Consider the following 19,609-nt stretch of genomic DNA (forward strand, 5'->3'; position numbering starts at 1 on the left):
TAACAGCTCAGGAAAAAGAAGCACAGAGCACCTCCCAGACAGCTTCTGCTAAAAGCCCAGAAAGCTTCTGCTAAAGGTGGCAGTGATACAAGCAAATGTATACATCAAAGTTGTGACACAGATTTAAGCATGGTCACTTTATCACTTTATTCCTTGAAACTAGACTCTCCTCAATTACAAAAACTACCAGAAAAGAGGGTGCCTGATGCCTAACAATTCAGTATTTCATCTTCTCTTCAATGCATTCTGTATTTTAAGGTTCTTAGAAACTGTCAAGAAGTTTCTACAAGCCAAAACACCTTCATGCATAGGTACAGGCACTCTTAGCTGTTCCGTATCAGATACAGATTTCTGAGAGGTCATTGATTGTCTGATTAATGGTAGCTTACCCTCAAACAAGCGTAGCTGCAGCGTGCCCTTTTTTTAGAAGTTTCATTTCCTCAGACTCTGGTATTTCAGGACAGCAGTATGACGTGGTAAAAGGTAAACTGGAGAAAAACAAGTTTGATTTGGATATTTAACTGTATTTTTTACTCATAGCTTTGTCAGAAGGAGTGAAGAAAAATGACCTCAGGAAAGCTTTCATGTAGACTCTCACCATCCCTTTTCACAGTAGCAACCGTGCACGCAAGAAAAATGTATGACTCCATATTTATTTATTTTAGTTGTGCTCAGAGTTTTACAGGTAGCATCTTCCCTTTAGACCTTCTCAACAGAAATATAAAAAAGTTTGAAGCCATTTCCCCACTCATCTCCAACAATCAACTGAAATGAAAAGCAGAAACATCTTTTGTTAAAAGAAAGAGTGGTGAGTTTGTGAAGGCTTATCCCAGTCTAGAGCTGGGCTTCCTGCTATGGCACAGACCTATTAGTTTGTAACTTAGAAAACCCAGTCCCCAGAGTCCTGTAACTCCCATCTACTCCACAGGAAACAAATCTCTTCTCTAGCAGTGACAGGGACATTCCTGGTAGCTGACACTGTGCAGGGGAAACACTTCCTGCAGCTTAAGTGAGCTGGACCTTCTTCAGAAACTCTGGGAACCCAATCTGTCTTCATGGGATGGAGAGGAGGCAGGGAACAAACTCTTCAAGGCAGAACAGACTCTTCAAGTAAGTACTGCACGTCCTGGTAGACATGCCTGTCTTAGCAGACTGCTGTGGCATGAGGCACTTCGGTCATGGCTGTAGAGAACTGTCCCAGCTCTGTCAACAGAACCACAGGTAAATTTGCTCTTTTTCCTGTGAGAAGTCCCTGAGTTGCAGACCTAAAAGATCTTCCCCCCAAACACACCTCAGTGTCACTAGACCACTGAAAAAAGGAGCCGAGCCATGTCAGTAGCCTGCAGGGAAGCCACCTTTCCGGGAATCGGAGGCTGCAGCCCATCCTTCATCTGTTCTGAGAATGGCCTGCACAACCGCACCGCCGCTCACCCGTGTGGTATCGTGTTTTCTCTTCTGTAGTTGTTCTTCTATAGCCTGGAATGCAGAAGTGAATGAGGACAAGAGGAGAAAGAAACTACACACTTGCTGTAGTCTGCGACCTGCATCCTCCATGACCACCCAAGCGTCCAGTGCCTGTACTAGGTAGGTTTAAAATGACGTGATGTGCCTCCTCTCCCCTTTGCTTTCTGGGATACCCTGCTTTTGAAGAGGTGGAATTGAGAAGATGCGACATTTGTGCTGCTCAGTGTGGGCTACCAATACTACTCCTGATCTCAGAGCATTCTGCCTCAGATACTCATATAACAGCAGCCAGAACTGATGGATCCTGTTTGGGAATGGGAGAAAACACAGGACTTGTAGAGAGCAGGGCATCCTCCCCAGTGCAGGCAGGTATCTCAGCTGTTACCTTAGTAAGAAGTTTATTAAAGGAGGATCTTCTGCATAGTTTGAGGAAAACAGCCTTACACAGGAGTGTTTTTCCTAATATAGAGGCATGGGATATGTACAAAGACTGCATGTGCCTCAGGCCTCTGGGAGTGTAATTCCTCAGGGTGAATGAAGCTGCCAGCTCAGGCAGTGGTATGCAGAGTGAGGCAGATCTTGCCATCAGCTGTCAGGCTGACAGTGCTGCACAGAGACTTTTAACTGTGAAAATATTTCCAAGTTTGTTCTTGGGTCCCTCTGCGTGTCCTCCCTCGCTAGCTCTGTGCCAGTGCTTTAGGACTCATTAGGAGGTTGCACAACAGGACAAGAGTTTCCTGAGGGTCACTGGATCCAGACTGCTGAATGGTTCAGAACCTAACGTGGTTTTCTATTTTGCAAGTCCTTCAAGCCAAGCAACACTGCAAGATACATTACGCTCAGTTTCAGGTATAGGTCACACTTGAAAGTGCTAGGCTGCAAACCCACGTGACTGAGACTAAAGGTACACTTTGAACAGCTTATTGTGACCCAGTACTTGACCTGTGCCAGCTTTAACGCTGCTCACCTAGAAACATTTGGCAAAGCTTCATGATTTTCCACAAGTGCGTGCCTTCCCAGTGTTAGGAACCCAGCCCATACAAGAAATTCACACCCCCCCCAGACTCTAGCTAGACAAACCTCCTCTACTTGCTGCTCAAGCTCTGTGATATTGGGAAACAGCTGATCGTGAATTCTGGGCTCTTCCACTGCTTTCTTCACATCATAGCCAAACCAGATGGAATTGATGATCGTCTGTAAGAAGCAAAAAGCCTTAATGTTAGTTACTTGTCTTCAAAGAGGCCCGACCCTTGTAGCAACATAGGCAGAGACGTCTGAAGGATGTTCACCAGTGCAGATAAAAGGTGGCTCCTGCTGCTTTCAGCAGTTCCTCTCTTGGCTGAGCAAAACGCAGGTACATTGCACCAAGTCAGCTTTTATATGCCTAGAAGGGTTCCCACAGAAAGAGACCGTGAGTTACTAAAATTAACACAGTAAAAGGATCAGATCCTCAAGCCATTGTAGCTGGATTCACACACTATGATTAAGCCTGTGCTGGCTTAGACACACAGCAGTCACCCCAGCAAACACACAGCTATGGCTACCTGCTACTGCACAGCTGGCTTCCTTAAACCTGGCTCATCTCTGCGTGGTTGAATTGCAGGTTGGGGCTGCTGGCAAGTGAAAATAGCCTCAGGATCAAGGGCTCAGAAAGCCGCTTGTAGGGGTTTTTACCAAGACTTCTCCTCTGCCTCAGTAAGACAGCAAGATCTAGCCTGGGGCTCTGGACTGCTGTGTGCTGGCACAGGGGACAGCTTTCTCCTGCAATCACTTTTGGGCTCGCTGGGCATTTGAGTGGCTGTCACAGCGGCTCACAGAGAGCCTGCCTGTCAGATGGGCCTCACACTATGCCTGGCCTAAGTCCCTATTTAGCTTCTCTGTGACTCTCATCCAAAGTTCAGGATGTTGGATGGGAGCGGCTCTAAACTCGATAGAGACTAGTTCCATCAAGATCCAAAGAACAGAAGTCAAAGCTAAACTGAAGTCACAACACTTCTAAAAGTGGTAAGAACAACTTGCCAAAGAAAAGACCTGGAATCACTGAAGGAAGTCATTTAATAGCAGAGCCTTTGTAGGTCTGGCAGGAGTTGGCACTGGAGGTCCGGCCCTCAGCAGGTCAGACAGGAACCTCCCTTTTGGACCCCTGGCCCACAGCAGGGAGCCACAGCCACGGTCATGTCACAGGTGGAGACTGCAGCCCCTCACCCCAGATGCTGCCTCTCCCCCACCTTGTCTGGCCCCAGCCTTCTCCCCACTTTGCCCATATCATCACATACCAGTGCTGTTGCTGTAGTTATTTTTGTTCCTCCAGAAGCACCAACCACCATCCTGACCTTTTTCATTTTATCCACCAAGATGGAAGGGCACATAGAGGACATCGGCTGTTTACCTGTTGGGGACACAGATGCAAGAGAGACTCAGCTTTCCACCTCCAGCTTACAAACTGCCAGCTACTGCCCCATGTCTAAACCTAGAGTCTCAGTATCTGCCTTCTTGACTCAGCTCACATGTCTTGTTCAGCCCTTGGGGATCCCACTATTCCCTGCACTCATCTTCTTGCTCTTGCAATGCAAAGCTTAACCCTGGTCCTTCATGCAGAGGCTGAAGGTGCCTTCTTCCACAGTCCTGTCTCAGCTGGGGTGATGCAGATGCCTGCAGTACACTATGGGACTTCCCTTCCTGTCCTTCCTCTTCACTGTCCCTCTCCAAATCAGAGGGTACAGGAGGGCAGCAGAATCCCAGCCCGCTTTAGCAGCAATGAGACAGGTCTGCAGGAAACAGTAGCGGGGCAGGCAGGTTGCCTGGGTTAGGTACACGAACTGGATCTATCCAAAACTGCCCTACAGCTCCCAAGGCAGCGCAGGGAGAAGGCTGGACAGTGCCATCCAACACTCTGCAGTCAGCTCCTGCTGCTGCCTCCCTGTTCAAAGAAATCTTTTGCAGCCCTAAGTAATTTCATCTGATGTGTACTGAGCTCCCTGGGAAAGGATTTCTGGTTGTCGGAAGGAGGTATACACAAGAGCTTTTCTGTAGACAGCCTCTCCTCCTTCAGCATGCACCAGGGCAGCTGGTTGTGTGCTTTTGGCAGGGATGCCAGGTGACTTTCATCCCTGGCCTCTGCAGAAAGCCCCAGAGCTGTGCCTGATCACAGGCATGCTGCAGCCCACCTTGCAGACACTACAGCGTTAGTATGCAAGATACAGCCAAACGACTGAGTCGGGAAGGTAGTTTACAGCTACCTGGCGCTATGAAATTTGCTGGAGAAGGAGGGATCCCAAATCCATTAATTATGTAAGGTGAGCTGAAGTCATCCATCTCGTCATTAAATATGATTCCACTCACGTTGGATCGCACATCAGAGCCAAAGCTAGAGAAAACAAGTTGGTGCAGACATGTCAAAACTAGAGCAAATCCAGGAGCAGCTTCAGGTGAATTACTGCAATGTGAAACCTGGGATTTGATTGGAGTAACTCTCTACTCCCTCCTGTTGTAAAGGACATTCTGGCACCCCTTGGGGGAAGGAAACAGTTTATGAGTACACAGCTACACAAAGAGGAAAGGCAGCCCAGAGCCCTGCTGTATGGCTCCCCTGCATGGACTCTAAGGGGAAAAACAGCACAGCAGCTAAATACAACTAATTCCCCTTCCAGCCGGGCAGTAATGCACTCCATTCAGGGGCAGAATAGCTCAAAGGCTGGCACATCTGGGAATGAGTCTTGCTTAGGCGTGTCAAGCTGGAGACATTTTCTATAGACAAAAAGAACCATCACCCCCCAGCCTCAGGCCATACGTGCACAACACAGCTCTTCCTGACAGCCCTTGAAGCCAAACACCACACTTCCAGGCCAGCTGTATTAGCTCAAATTCCTTCCAGAAGCCTAGAGAATCACAGCCAGCGGCGATACCACTGCTTATGAGAAGATCCGGATGCAGTGAATATTTTCTCGGTGGGAAAACTCAACATGAGAGAGGACACATCTTGCCCTCTGACCCAACCACACAGGCCTTAGCATTAAGAACTGACCTGCAAGCTCAGCAGAAGTGCCTATCAACAGCGCTACTCATCACTACCCCACCAGAGAGACGACAGTTCAGTGATGTTTTATACCAACCACAGAACCACCACTAGGAAGATGGCAAAGGCCTACATGGAAGTAATGTCTGAGCTCATACTATTGGTTGATGGTGCTGGTGGCGGACACAGCACTGCCATCATCAGCCACAATGGAGAGGTGGGATGTACCGGCATTATCTCCAGTGTAATATACTGGCTCATAGTAGTCAACTGGATGGGAGGTGTTGTCTGTGATTTTCCTCCGGAGACCATCCGCAAAGAACTCTGACGTCATGTTTCTGATCGCCTGTCAGAGAAATCCAATGCAGTTACTCAGCAGATTAAGTTTAAGAGACACGTGGTTATGAGGCTAATATCCAATACTTCAGATCACAGAGGAGTGGCAAATCCCAGCAGTGAGGCTACAGTTTTCCAGCAGGGACTTTCCTCCTCCTTGAAAGATGGACATTGTACCAAAGAGCATTCTAAGCAGTCACAGAAGCAGCTGTTACAACGCACCCCTTTAGTAGGAAGTTAATCAGCAGCCATTACTGTAGATCTATGGAAAGCTGTCCCCAACACTGCTGTAAGGCGTAGGCAAGCAGTGCTACTCTTGCTTCAGAGATGAGAGGAAAGGGATCAGGCTGAGAGGACTAGGCCAAGACAAGCTCTGTACGTTGCAAATTTGTGTCCATCAAGCTGGGCTGGGCTCAGATCCTGCTGCTTTTGCAGATTCACAGAAGTAAAAGCACAAAATGCAAAGTTGGGGAAAGCGGGGTTCCTGCCTCACCCCTTCCCATCCGCTGGTCCATTTACTATAGGCAGGACTGTGGTTACAGAGCCACAAGGATGCTGGGAATGTCATCTAATGAATAAGGCTTCCAACACTATGAAAACAGGGAGGGCTAGCCCTAAATATACTCAAAATGCTCCTGGTGAATTGAGGACTTTGCTTTTGCTTACAGCAGGAAGGTTTCCTCCATTTATATCCCTCACAGCTCAGCCATGAGTCACATAGGACTTCACGTTTTGATTCAGAGTGCCTGTCAACAGCAGGTGGCACAGAGCACCCCTGACAAAGTTTAGTCACCCAAGAACTTTTAAGTCATGATCCAGTCAACCTTGGTTGCAGAAAGAAAAGGCTTTTGCCAGGTACCTCTGTAATGTTGACAAATTTTGGATCTCCCAGTAAAGTCCTCTTGGCATAGGCAAAGCGAAAGGCCTCCACAATGCGGTGGTAAGTCAGGCCTTTCTCCTCCATGGTTCTGATGCTGTCAGCAGAGAAATTATATCCTGGCAACAGAAGACAAATGATTGTGAACGCAGAGGGAAGTACACAGTCAATGGACCACTAATAAACCTGTGTCAAATGATACAACCTTGAGGCCCGGTCTCCACAGAGAGGCAGTCACTGGACCGTCCTAATCTCTGCATGGAAAACACAGGAGCTACAGGAAGAGTAGTTTCGAGCACTGTGGGAATCACCAGCAGGATGTGTACTTGCAGAGATGTTTTCCAAAGAAGCCTGAAGTACAAGTTACTTTTCACCCATGCAGGGATCAGGTAAGTGCCCCAGTCAGAAGCATATTTTTCCTCTCGCTCCTGTATTTCAAGCGGGAAGGTGACATCCCTGAATTTACAGCAGAAGAGGAATGTTCCCGCATCTCTGATCCCTCCTGGGGTCTTACAACTTCTCACCTGCTGCTGGAAGGCTATCGAGGGAGGCCCAGCTCCCAAAACAAAAAAGGCATTGTCTTTGGAGCTCTCCTAGCTCCGGCTGCCTGCAAGGTGCTGCTCAGTGGCATCTCACCTTTCAGTATGTTGAAAATGAGGGCTAGCACTGGGCCGCTCAGGGGGGCACTAGGTGTGTAGAGAGTAAACTCCCCAAGTGTGATCTGTATGGGGTCTTCAATCACTGTTGCATTGTAGTCCTGCAGGTCATCCAATGTCACAATGCCCCCTAGAAAAGAGAAAGAAACTATAGATGTGGGTTTAAGTGATCGCCAGTGGGAAGGGGAGGTAATAGTCCATCACCATGCATCACAGCAAGGACAGGAGGGAACACAGACAAATCCAAAAAGTTGCAAGGTAAAGAAAGCAAAGATGGGTGCACAGGAGATTAATTTATTCCTTGATAGATCCAGCTGAGGCTCAGATAGCCTAAGCTTGAAGTTGGGCTGATTTATGGCAGCCAAAAATCTGGTGATCCATCTTTTTGTTACAAAGGACACCAACAATGTCAGGTAACAAAACGTCCTTAAGAGTCCTGTTTACAGGAGGAGGATGCAGCTTTTGGGTGCAGTTGCTTTCCGCTACCCCACAAGCAAAATAATTTGTGTATTCCATTGCCTTTCTCATCAGAAGGGGGAAGACAGTAATTCACCACCACAAATAGAGCCAGTAATTGACTTACTCACGTGAGGTTCGCTGAAGCAAGCCAATGCTAGCTAGTAAGGCTAGGGTACTACCGCCATCTAGTGGCACAGAGCGATTACACAAGCTCAGAGTTTACAGGACCATGTATGTAATGTTTCAGGTAGAAACGTGCTGGATTCAGGCTCTGTAAACAGCTATATCCACTAAGCTCTATCCAGAAACGCACAGTCTTGCTAGACTATATGGCACAGAAATGCACAGTTTATACTATCCATTTCTGACTGAGTTTCAACTGCATCCGTTAAAGCGCCAGTGGCTTCTCTTGGGTGTCCTGTTGCCACAGATCTCAGAGACAGCATTTCAGGCAGCAGGCTTGACCTGCTTCCAAGGCTTCTGCAGGTCACCGGCTCCTCCCTGGATGCTGGGCTGCAGCAGTCAGGTCACTCATGCTGTTTTGGAAAGACGTCCTGTTTCTCACCTACACTGTGGATGTCATCGATGATCTGTTTTGCCAGGCTTCCTGTGTAAAAGGCATCTGCTCCTTCACTGGCTATAGTCTCGTATGTGTTGGCTAGTTTAGGCATCTTGATGATATCACCCTCATGCAGAATTTTCCCTCCTCTGCAGAACACTTCGCTAACAGAGAAAGGAGATTGAGAAGATCAGATCTGAGAGACACGTTCAAAACTATGTGTACCTGTACCAGCTGACATTGTACTTGAGTGTTCACGCTAGAGGCTTCTTGGAGAGAAGAGAACCTGCCTGAGCCATGCCCCAGGGGTCCTGATACCTCACGCTGGGACACAGAAGTGAACAGCGGTTTCTGACCTGGGATTCCACACTGCTCAGGATTTGCTCAGCGAAGCCTGCAGGAGGGAGCGTCGATCTTTCTCACCAAGGCAGGCCACCCTCCCTACCTGCCCAAGGGGCCAACAACTGCCTCAAGATGCCCAGGAGGGGCCACAGTCCTTGAACTCAAGCAGTTCAGTTCAGAGCACAGACTATGAAGCTATAAGGCTCAAAGCTTCCAGTGAGTCCAGGAGAATGCGTTTCAATCCCTGTTTTTCAGAGCACTTTGAGGTAGACAGTTTCCTCTCTAGCTCCCTCATCATAGGTCATGAATGTGCTGCTGTGGACCTGCCAGATGCAAGTACAGGAGATAGGCCCAGGCTGTACATCCCAATTGGATTGGAAGCCAACCTGCAGCTGGCAGAGATTTTAAGGACAAGAGAGGATTAAGCATGATCTCCAGTAGACACTAAGGGTTTGGCTGTAAGAAGAAGAAGCATTTTAAACCCTTCATGTTCACAGTTATTGCCAGAAGTGGATGGTCAGAGGCACTGCTTGAGGAAGGCTGACTGCAGAGTAAGAGATGACCCAAATTCCCGCTGCCTGACAGCAGATGAGATGTTCAAGGAGACTCTGCAATTGCCCCAAACGCAGGTAAGATTAGCTTGGCGCATTGGCGGCATGAGGAAAAGCTGGGGATTCAGAAAATATGCTGCCATCTGACAGATTTATCCCAGCATGTACTCTAATTCCACCTTTGCTCAGACAAATGGATCTTAAAAGCAGAATTTATCTCCCTTTAAAGGTCAGGACTGAACATTCCTAAAATTGGCCACATGATTTAGCACTTTCATGTAGCTGGAATAATATCAGCAGGTACAACGAGTACAGTCACTGGAGGGGAGGCACACTCCTCGCAGACGCTACATTACACAAACACAGAGACTTTTCAGCTAGGATGCAGTTCCAAATTTCTCTGTACAGAACAGCAACTGCTCTACCTACCACAGCGAGGGATTCCTTTCAATTGACTCCTCCTTTGATTTGATGGCTGCCGCAAGGCCTTTCCCAATAGGGAATCCTTCTCTTGCCAACTTGATGCTGGGCAGAAACAGGTCTTTCCATGCCAGTTTGCCATGACGTTTGTGAGCCAGTTCATACCCACGGATTTCTCCTGGAACAGCAATGGACAGTCCTCCTAGAGCAAACGAGGAATGTATTAGTCTTCTACAGCAAGAAAAGAAAGCAATTAATGGAGTAGGAGGTAGAGCAGGCTTCTCTGTCAGCCCTGTTTTCAGGCCGGGATTATGTCCATGTCTACTATGACCAGCTCAGCTCATGCATATGATGCTAAGAGAATTATTCTGCCTGACATTTATGCCTTCATATTCTGGACTGTTGAAACACCTCTATCCTCTTGCTGGTAACTCAGGTTTTTGGGTCATTTCCCCTCAGTAGGCTCTGTACCACAGAAAAGCTGCTCAGAACACAGAAGCTATCATAGCTGCCTGCAGTTTCCAGTCCTTCGGAGGACACGCTACAGTAAGAGGACACAGACTGTGTACACACTTAAGCCAAACACTTCATTGTAGCATTGTAACTACAATTGCAATGGGCTGATTACTACATTACACAGTGGTGCAGCAGTTTGCGTCAATCTGTTTTTACTGGCATCTTCCAGAAGTTCAACACACTTCTCCAACCCCCTCCAATGTGCTGTTCCTCCTTGGTTACAGGAGTTGCCATGAAGAGAACTAGTTAGTATTTCTTTCTGGTTTTCCCTGAAAGGAAATTACTACTACTTCTTCTTTGGAGCCCCTGAACCCTTAGTTAAAGCTACCACAAAAGATATTTAGGGAGGACATTTGAACTGAGAAGAATTAAGTTGATCCACAAATATTTATTCAAAGAGGTTGGAAAGGAAAGACGGCAGATACGGAACAGGTCATACTCAATGCTTTGGATTCACCTGCAATTTCATGAAGTGAAAAGCAGGAAGTGCTGAGGTGACCAACTAGTTTGAAGGACCTTATTTTTAGCTTCCTTCTCAGGATGGAGTTTGCAGATTGTGTACAGTAGAGGACATTTCTAGGTGAGCAACCCTGTAGATATGTAAGAACCTAACCATAAGAAATGCTCTTAATTTAGACATGTCAGTAGCAGCTAATGTCGGAGCTATGTGCCCCCCCACCCCCAAAGGCAGCGAAACAGCCTTTTCCATACCTTTCAGAGACAGTTGCGTGTTGTTCCCAAACATGTCCTCTGTTGCTCTTTTTGGAGCCACCTCTCTTGCATTAATGATTTCCACTTTTCCTTTAATGACAGAGCAAAGAAGATGGCATTTAGCTCTGGACTCAACACACAGGCATGGTCTCTGCTGAAGAAGTCTGACAATGTGAGCCAGTTTCTTGGAAATTATTTTGAGGACAGTGTGTTCCCCCAGCAGCTGTGAGTCAGTCTTTTACCTTCTCTCAGGTAGCATAAATCACCTGCTTTACAAAAACAGCTCTCAAACCGTTCCAGATGTGTGTGGCCCTGGTCCCTTACCTGTGCTGCTGTAGATGGTAAAGAAGAGGCCCCCTCCAATGCCCATGCTGTGAGCATTCATGAGTCCTACACAAAGCAGAGCTGCAATCGCAGCATCCACTGCTGATCCACCTTGCTGAAGGATGTCCCTGTGCAGCAGAAGAGAAGGCATTGGATGGTGACATGTTACAGTGTCTCAGCTACCTGTGAGCAATGGATTCATCTCGTCAGAGCAGCTGTGACAGATTCTCTAATGCACATTTGTCCAGACCCAGACTATAGGTTCCTCAGGAGTAGGAAGTTTTGAGCTTTTGTCACCTTAGAGAACAGATCCTAATGGTCTAGGTGCAGACCAGATCAGCCCTCATTAGAGGCACATCCAAACTAGCCTGAAAACACTGTGATGTGTCAAAACATGCATGGGGACAGGCATCCCTGACACATTCATTACACATGAGAAATGACAACTCTCTGAGGAGCCTGAAATCTGCAGACTTGCATCCAGAACTGGAGGACAGCTTGATAAATGTTTTTTAACAGGAGCTTGAAAAGCATCTCTTGTTCCCATTGTTCATGCAACTAGGTTCTTTGCCTGCTATGTTGTCTTTGAGCAACTGCAGTAACACTGGTCAGGCAGGGTAAAAGCCCAGGTTTTATTACGGCCTCCTCTTTCTACGGGGAGATTAGAGATTATCTGTGCTGGGCAATGGCCAGGCTTGCACCTGGACATCGGGGAAACAGTCTTGTGCAAGAACCGTCAGAGCTTACAAGTCACAGCACAATTAGCGGGTACCTTCCAATTATCGAGCACTGCCCTGCGTCCGTAGCCACAGCTGCCCTCTTGTAAGTGTGTGTGTCCCCTGAGTCAGAACGCAGCCCGAAGAAAAGTCCCAGGAACAAGGTGAGTCCCAGCAAAGCTGCAGCCAGGACTCCCGCCACCACATAGCGCTGCTTCATCTTCCTGTGGGAAGAGACAGGATTGTCAACCTTGCTGCCTCTGGGGCACATGGGAACTAGGGAGCAGATGATCAGGCACAAGAGCAGTATTTTCATCTCCCTTCTTTCATATCCACTGCTTCCCTCCTCCGAGCCTTTGCAGCCACCAGCTCTGCACATGGCAGGGCAGTTTGGGAAGGAGTGGCCAGGGGAGGTGCAAGCCCAATTCTGGCCTTGACGGTTACATCGGGGTGATGTCCTGTTTTGAAGTGGAGTATCAAGACGGGAGGGGATGTTCAAGATGTCCTGCTACTGTTACCTTTCAGTGGCAATATGACAACTGATTGCTCTTTGTGACTTTATGTTCTGAGGATTTTAGATGCTCAGCAAGCATTTAACTTACTGCTGTGCTTGACAGGACAGGGGCCCAATGTCAGACTGGATTTCATCTAGCTGCCAAATGAAGGCAGCAATACCAATCAGAGACTTTTTAGCAGATTCCCCTCCCCCCAGCACATGCTGTCAGGCCCTTTGCCTATATTTTGTAATGTGATGGAGTCAAGGATGGCATCCCACCCACGCCCTGGAGGCAGGCTGGCTTTGCCAGGTAAGCAGCCATCTCTGTTGACCTCTTCCTCCCCACTTCATAGCCACACAGTGAGTCTGTATATAGGACTTCTTCCCATCTTTCCAGTCCTTGCTTTTTAGCAGGTTTCCACGAGTTCCGAGATGCAGGCAGTGAACAGCTGCCTCCTCCCCTGAAGCTCTCACAGAGGGTCTTTCACATATTTCCTCACTCAGATTCATATCAAGACCTTTTCTATGGGCATTGCCAGTACCATTTCTTTATGTCCCTGCCATCTCTGCGCAGAACAAATGATCCAGTAACTCCAAAGCTTTTACCAGCTTCCCCTTTACCCATTACTGCCATCCTATTTGCAGAGATTTCTGCTTCAGTGAGTGAGCACCCGGGGGACTCCTGGGAGCCCTTTGCTAGCAGTTCTGAAGTGCTACAGGACCAGTAATGAAAAGGCCCCAAACCAGCAACTATCACTTGGGCGAGAACCTGTCTTACAGCAGGTGGTAACCTGATACACCAAAAAGGCAGATTTGTAAGTGAGAAGGGAAATCCAAGGAGCAGAATTGTTGTTAGTCGTGGCTCACATCGTCTTCAGAGGAAAATTTTTTAAAAATATTAATATAATCTGCTTTTAAATACCATATCTGTGAAGGAGCCTCTGACCAGAAAGTTATCAACGACCAGTGCAAAATACATCTTAGTCATCAGCAAGCAACCTTGGCCAAAGCTATTTCGCACACCTCAGTGGAGCACCCCCTCCTGTTCAGGGTCCTTGGCCAGAGCACCCTTCCGATCAGCTTGCCACTTCTAGAGGGCGATGGCCAGTGCTCATGTCTCCACATTTCCCAGTCCTGCAAACAGCTGCTCTTGGAATGCACAGGGTTACAGTTCATCTGTGACTGAGCATAGGACAGCAAGGAGCTCTTGGGCAAGCATATTCCAGATACATACCAGGATGAGTCAAGATCTACTGAGGGGATGGAGCGTCACTGCCACCTTGTTGGGACTGACAGTTCATGAAATACAGCTTGAACAGCTACTCTTTGACCCATTTCCTTTCCCATTCACGGGATTGTTCCAGGAAAAAAGACATGAATCCATCATATTGCCTTCGGGGACCAACTTTTCCCTGTGTAGTGCAGCTTTGGGTTTTCACTGTGACTGCTGTACTTGCACAACAGCCAAGATGCCTTTTACCTCACTGAAGCATCCTCAAAGACGAGCCAATCCATGGCACTGTGGGTGAAGAGAGTGGATCCACCAACCCTCCACCCTCTGTGGATATTCAACAGCCCAAAGTACAGCAGCCAGAGCAGCACTCAGTGCCTTGCAGCAGCACACGCAGGATTAGGGAGCAGTGAGTGTGCCAGCACTGAGCTAACCGGAGGAAACAGGCCAGGCCAGGCAAACCAAAACTTTTCTCAGAGGGAGGAGATTTGCAAGCACTGCCCCCTCAACCTCACCCCCCCATTCCTGTTATTTAAGTTAGGAGATACACATTTGCTATCTAAGCCCTGTATCTGTGAGTCGCAGTCTGAGCACTAAAGATGTCCATCTCCAAGTAAAGCAGCTCAAACCAGGGTGTAAATCTACTGTATGTGCTGTTCTGTAAACAAATGTCAACTGAGGGCAGTAAAAGGTAAATGGATGAAACCTCCTTCCAGGTTCTAGAACTTGATTTACACTCAACTACTTTTAAAAGAGACCAGTGGCATGTTTGCAGAGCAATGACTGCGCAGGGAAACAGAGAAGCCATTATGTCCCCAACAATAGCTCACACACAGCCTCAGAGTTTAAAGACAGTTTTGTTTGTTGGCAGAGAGAGTTCAGCTTCAGCACTGGCAGTCTCCTCCAGGCTTCACAAGAAATGCCATGGGATCTTTTATCTGTGCCCCAGCTAGGCAGAAGGTACTTTGTTTCCTCTGAAGGCTGCTCTATGCCGGCTGTGCCGCAAGCCTGGGGTGTGTTAACCCATAGGCTCCTGGCTGGGGCCATGCAGTTCTGCACAGCCGCTTGCCTCCCTGCTGGGCTCCTGTAAGCATCTGCTGCCCTGTCAGGCAAGTTATTCTGAGAGCAGGAGAGAAGGGGGAAACCTCAGATGGTACTTACTGCTCCCATCTTTCACCTCCTCTCTGGATTTGGGATGACACTCGTGAGCATCTCATAGACCCGTAAGAGCCCCACACGGAGTGCCCAGCTGCCCAGTGAGTTCGCAGACCTTGAAAAGGGCCCTGCAGCCCACTTCATACACCTCGGGCACAGCTCTCGCCCGCCAGACCCCGGGGTGAGGGTAAGACACACACCACTGGGGGCAGGAGGAAGCACCCAGACTGCTGTGAAGAAGAGACAGATTGCTGGGCTCTGCTCCTGTACTGCACTGTGGTACCACGCTACCCTCTGGGCTGGGCCTCTGGGACCCAAGTGGGGCCAGAAAAAGTGAATGCTCTTCATAACACTGCATCTGCGCAAGCTGTCAGATTGATCCTGCTAAGGAAGCAGCAGATGTACAAGTTGAAGATCTGCAGTTTTCTTTTTCTCAACAGCACAGACAGCAAACTCAGCTGAGGATAATCCTCTCCACCTTAACTGCCAGCTCAACTCCCGTAAGCTCCTTAACCTTTTTCAGGCCTGACCCAAGAGGGAAGCATCGCTTGCACAGTCCTTACTGCCTTCCTAACTGTGGCACTGCAGGAGCCAAATGAATCTTGTTTGCCATAAAGCATTCAGGAGATGGATCAGGAGCCTGCAGATATTCATCCTTTAACCCACCTACCCACACCCGCTCTGTGCCCTGGGTAAACACACTGCAGGAACAGCTGAGTTTTTGCACCAATGGTCTTTCTGAGCCTCACTGCGTCCCCTCTATGATTTATTGTTGGGAGCGAAGGAGTAGCTGCGGGCCACCGCCTGTGCTGGTTCCCAAACTATTGTCTGCTGAGGCTGGCTTGAACCTCCAGATCCCTGCCAAATGCAGGTGTTTGAAGTTTGGCTAGCACTTCAGTCACGCAGGGCTGCTTGGCAGCAGCAGCAGGTCTCCAGGAGAGAGGGGCTATAAAACCATTAAAAGCAATATGATTATTTCTCACTGTTATAAAGGTCCAACAGCCAGTCCTAGCCATGGAATTTAAAATGTAGCTCAACAGTCTGTCTTAATTTATCTTAACAGAGGGGGAGGACTAGCAAGCAGCAGAGTTACGCCTGCACGAGCAACCCCACTGAGCTGTATTCAGATGTGTCACAGCCTTATTTAAACACACTATATTCACAGCCTTATTTAAACATGACACTCTTTTTTTTAAATAAAAGGGCCCCAGTGCAACAGGCTAGGTAGTATCAGGCAGGGGATACAGGGTCTGATATCTCTGCCAAGAGGGTTTGGTGTACACTGTAGAGATGAGGTACCTGCCTCAGTCAGGGAAAGCACCAGGAAAACTGAAAGAGGAGAAAGAGGAGAGGTACCAGCCAGAAAGCAGGGGAGCAAGAACAGCAGGATACCAGAGGATGACAAAAGGGTCCAGGTATGGTCAGGCACTGCCTTGTTCTTGAATGAAGTAGTGAAGGAAGCATCCACTGACAACACCTAAAACGTTAACCACAATCTTCAACCCAACAGGCTTCTGCTTTAAACCCATCTTGCAACAGCTGCATACCTCAGCACCCACTCCTAGGATTTCTGTGTACTGCCATCCCCAGCCCAGGCCATTAGCTTTGAGACATCTGTCCTTCCTTTCCCCGGGCAGCACACAGTACGTAAGGACAGACTGGACATCTGAATCTTGTCACAGGACACAGGATATGCTCTTCTGATAAAACTCAAAGTCTAATCCATATTAATTATTTAAATATGGCATTGTTATCGATAACAGTTGAAATAATGTTTGCACACTCTACTGTTGTGTAGAGTGAACTGTCAGTGACTTTTGAGTGAGAATGCACGTAAAGCAAACAGCTGCAAGACTGCCACAGGGCCCCCAGGGGTCTAAGCCAACAGAGGCCTCAGAAAAGCAGAACCAGGTTGCCAGCAGAGGCCCAAGGGCTGCTCACACAAATGTCCCGTTACTGATCCAGCGTTATGTGGCAACCTAACAAAGGTGCCTACATCCAATCACACAGGTGGAGCCACCTCTAAAGTATATATAAAACTCTAAGACAGCTACTTACACTAACAGCATAATCCAGAACTGGGTACACCAAGTTGATCACTGACATCCTGTCTTGCTACAGCTGTAGGTGCTGTCTGACCCAAGGGCTGTTCCCAGCACCCTGCTGGGGGGCCAGGCCATACGGGAGCTCACCGAGAGCTAGTGTAATGAAGAAAGCAAATTATTGCTTCACCTGTGGGAAGCCCTTGCACTAGGAGTCTGTGCGCACACCCAGTTACCCAGAAGACAGTTTAAATTTTCGGGTATAACTGTGCTAACCATGCATTCCCGCAACTGTCAGTAAGGATGACAGCCAGCAACTTCTGCTTTCATCTGCAAGAATATCAAGGGTCATCAGCCTCTGAGCAGCTAATTAGCTGAGGTCATCTGCTCCAAGAGAACTTGCACTGAGAAAAATTAAGACAAGACCAACACAGAAAGTACACTGGGACTGTCCATGGCTACTTCTGGTGATTTCAGCAGTTCCTTCCACTTCAAAAGGCAGAAATGTTTGCAAGATTTGTTTGCTGCTCTGAGTTAATCTTGTACTTTGCTTATATACCTGTTTTCTAGCAGTTCTGTAAGATTTAGTATGACTCTGGCTAAGCAGGGTCTTTGCCTATGCGTTCTAGAGCACATTATGCCTTCTCACATGCTAAATCCAAAGCTTAGGTTGCCCATTCCTCATCAGCAATTCCTTCATTACACAATCTACAGTTCTTAGGTTCTGGAAGGCTAATATATGCCATAATTACCCAAAGGTCAGGGGATAAACACCTTACACAACAAGGATTGTGTAAAGACTACGTAGCTGGAACATCAGACCTGCCTCCTGCCTACCAGGTCAGAGGTCTCCAATTACTATGGGGTCTTTGTATCTCACCGCAAATAATCCCAAAGTAGTGGTGGGGGGTGACCTGGTGCAGGCTGTACATAGCTTTACTCTTGGAGTGAACTGGGACGGCTCAGATGCAGTATTTCTACCCACTAACAGGTCTGTGTTAGCCCAAATGGCAGAAAACTTTGTAACTTTGTGAGCGATACCTTCGTGCCTGCTCTTCTATGGCTTTGTTAGGAGAGACACAAACTTCCCGAGCACTCTCCTTTCGCGAGCAGCCCCACAAGGAATGGGTTGGTTTCCCCGTGCCATATGTCCTGTACTCGCACAGAAAGGTCTGGTTCCATAAAAACCTCCCTGCATGCAGCCTTGCCCTGCGGTTATTGCAAGACATGAACTTATTAAGCCATTTAAGATCTACAAGTTTATGTGCTAAATACTTTTCCCCTCAGGTCTTTTACTAGGATTTACAGTAGCAGTCACCAGGACGCCTCTGATCAGGACTCTGGTTCTGCAGCCAACCACACAGGCAGACAGAATCTCCTATCAGGTACTGGTCTTCACGGTGACTAGCAGGCATTTTTTCCATAACTATTTCTACCTTTTCCACACAATGCCTTCTAAAGACTTTAAACAAGTTATTAACTTGTATCTTTAAACAAGTTATTAACTTGTATCTTTAAACAAGTTATTAACTTGTATCTTGTATCTAAGGAAATCATTCCCAATGCAAGTCTTACCCAGATTTCTGTAGAAAACTGACTCAAATATTTAAGTATCAGCACAAGCAGATATTTTAAGCCTAGTAAATTCCAGGCCACACAATGAGACAAGAGATGTGTTCTGGTATTAAGCTGGAACTTAAAGCTAAGAAGTTCTTGTCCTTATCCATCACAATATATTTAAGTTGAAGTCTTACACAGTTTTCATCTGCACCAGCAAGAAGGGAACTAAAGCAGAGTTCAGCAAAGCCACGAAGAAGCCCAAACAGGCTTCCAAATTTGGATCCAGGCACTGCTCCTGCATGGAGCAGGGGGACGAAGCAATCCCTGAAGAAACGCAGTTACTCCATTCAGCTCAGCTACAAGCCTTCCTCACAGCTAGCGCCTGTCCAGCTGGCCTGCACCCTGTGTGACTTGCTGCCTACCTCCCCTCGGATGCAGGTTACAAGCCTTTAGCACCCTCTTCGGTAAGGCTGGCATGGAGGGCTCATGTGCATATGGATCAATTTTAAAGAGAAAGGCCTCAGTGAAGATCAGTGGTCCCTACTTACTGCTGTGATGGCCAGCCAGACGCTGAAGGGAACTGAGGGAAAAGTCCCTGAATAAAGCAGGCTGTTCCAGCTGGCTTTCAGGTATGCATTTTACAAAAAGAGCTATTGTAATCGAAATCCGCAACTCCTCCACAGACACTGGGTTTTCTGAAGCCTAATGGCATGTCGTATGCTGTTTAATGTAGAGTAAACTCAGAGTTCCCTGAGAGAGACAATAATTTCCTCTTGAAATTGTTTTTTCCAAAAATACCTTTCATGTTTTCCTGCAGGAATTTTAGTGTCAAATCCAACATTTTTTATTTTAAGACACTTCAGCATAAACTTTGAAGTGAAAAAAGGCAGAAAGGGGGAATAAATGCAGAACAGCCCATTTCACATGGTTTTCACAGTATTTTCTAGTTGGGGACCTCCCAGAAAACCAGAACTGACAAACTCAATGTCAAAAATGCAAGTTATTAAAGTTTTATGAACTCATGCAGGACATCACTGTTACATTCCCTCCCAATTTAAAATCAAAATGCTTCATTAAAATAGTTCTATTCTCCCAACTGTTGCAAAAGATGTTTTCAGATGTTCTTCTGCCGTTAGACTAGAAGTTACTAGACCTGAGCTTATTCAGACTGGTTAGTCA

The 19,609-nt window shown here is 47.4% G+C and overlaps 1 protein-coding gene and 1 long non-coding RNA gene across 3 annotated transcripts; one reads left to right on the plus strand and one right to left on the minus strand.

The window, feature by feature from the left end:
• Positions 1–639: 639 nt before the first annotated feature.
• On the minus strand, positions 640–12,325 carry GGT1 (gamma-glutamyltransferase 1). 2 transcript variants are annotated; one of them, XM_040604357.1, is made up of 13 exons: positions 12,003–12,325; positions 11,231–11,358; positions 10,907–10,996; positions 9,689–9,881; positions 8,373–8,530; positions 7,329–7,478; positions 6,675–6,811; positions 5,638–5,825; positions 4,704–4,831; positions 3,741–3,853; positions 2,545–2,658; positions 1,292–1,476; positions 640–1,203 (listed from the first exon to the last, which is right to left on the minus strand). In XM_040604357.1, the coding sequence occupies exons 1-12, from the start codon at positions 12,323–12,325 to the stop codon at positions 1,333–1,335; spliced, it is 1,866 nt and encodes a 621-aa protein (XP_040460291.1). In that variant the 3' UTR covers positions 640–1,203; positions 1,292–1,332. The 2 variants fall into 2 exon arrangements, with proteins under 2 accessions (XP_040460291.1, XP_040460282.1); XM_040604348.1 differs by having other exon boundaries at positions 640–1,476.
• On the plus strand, positions 1,468–14,382 carry LOC121092825. The gene is made up of 3 exons (XR_005829392.1): positions 1,468–1,584; positions 8,522–9,337; positions 11,009–14,382. It is a non-coding gene; the product is annotated as an uncharacterized LOC121092825 (long non-coding RNA).
• Positions 14,383–19,609: the final 5,227 nt, after the last annotated feature.

This window comes from Falco naumanni, chromosome 1 (assembly GCF_017639655.2).
Source record: "Falco naumanni isolate bFalNau1 chromosome 1, bFalNau1.pat, whole genome shotgun sequence".
Lineage (NCBI taxonomy): Eukaryota > Metazoa > Chordata > Aves > Falconiformes > Falconidae > Falco > Falco naumanni.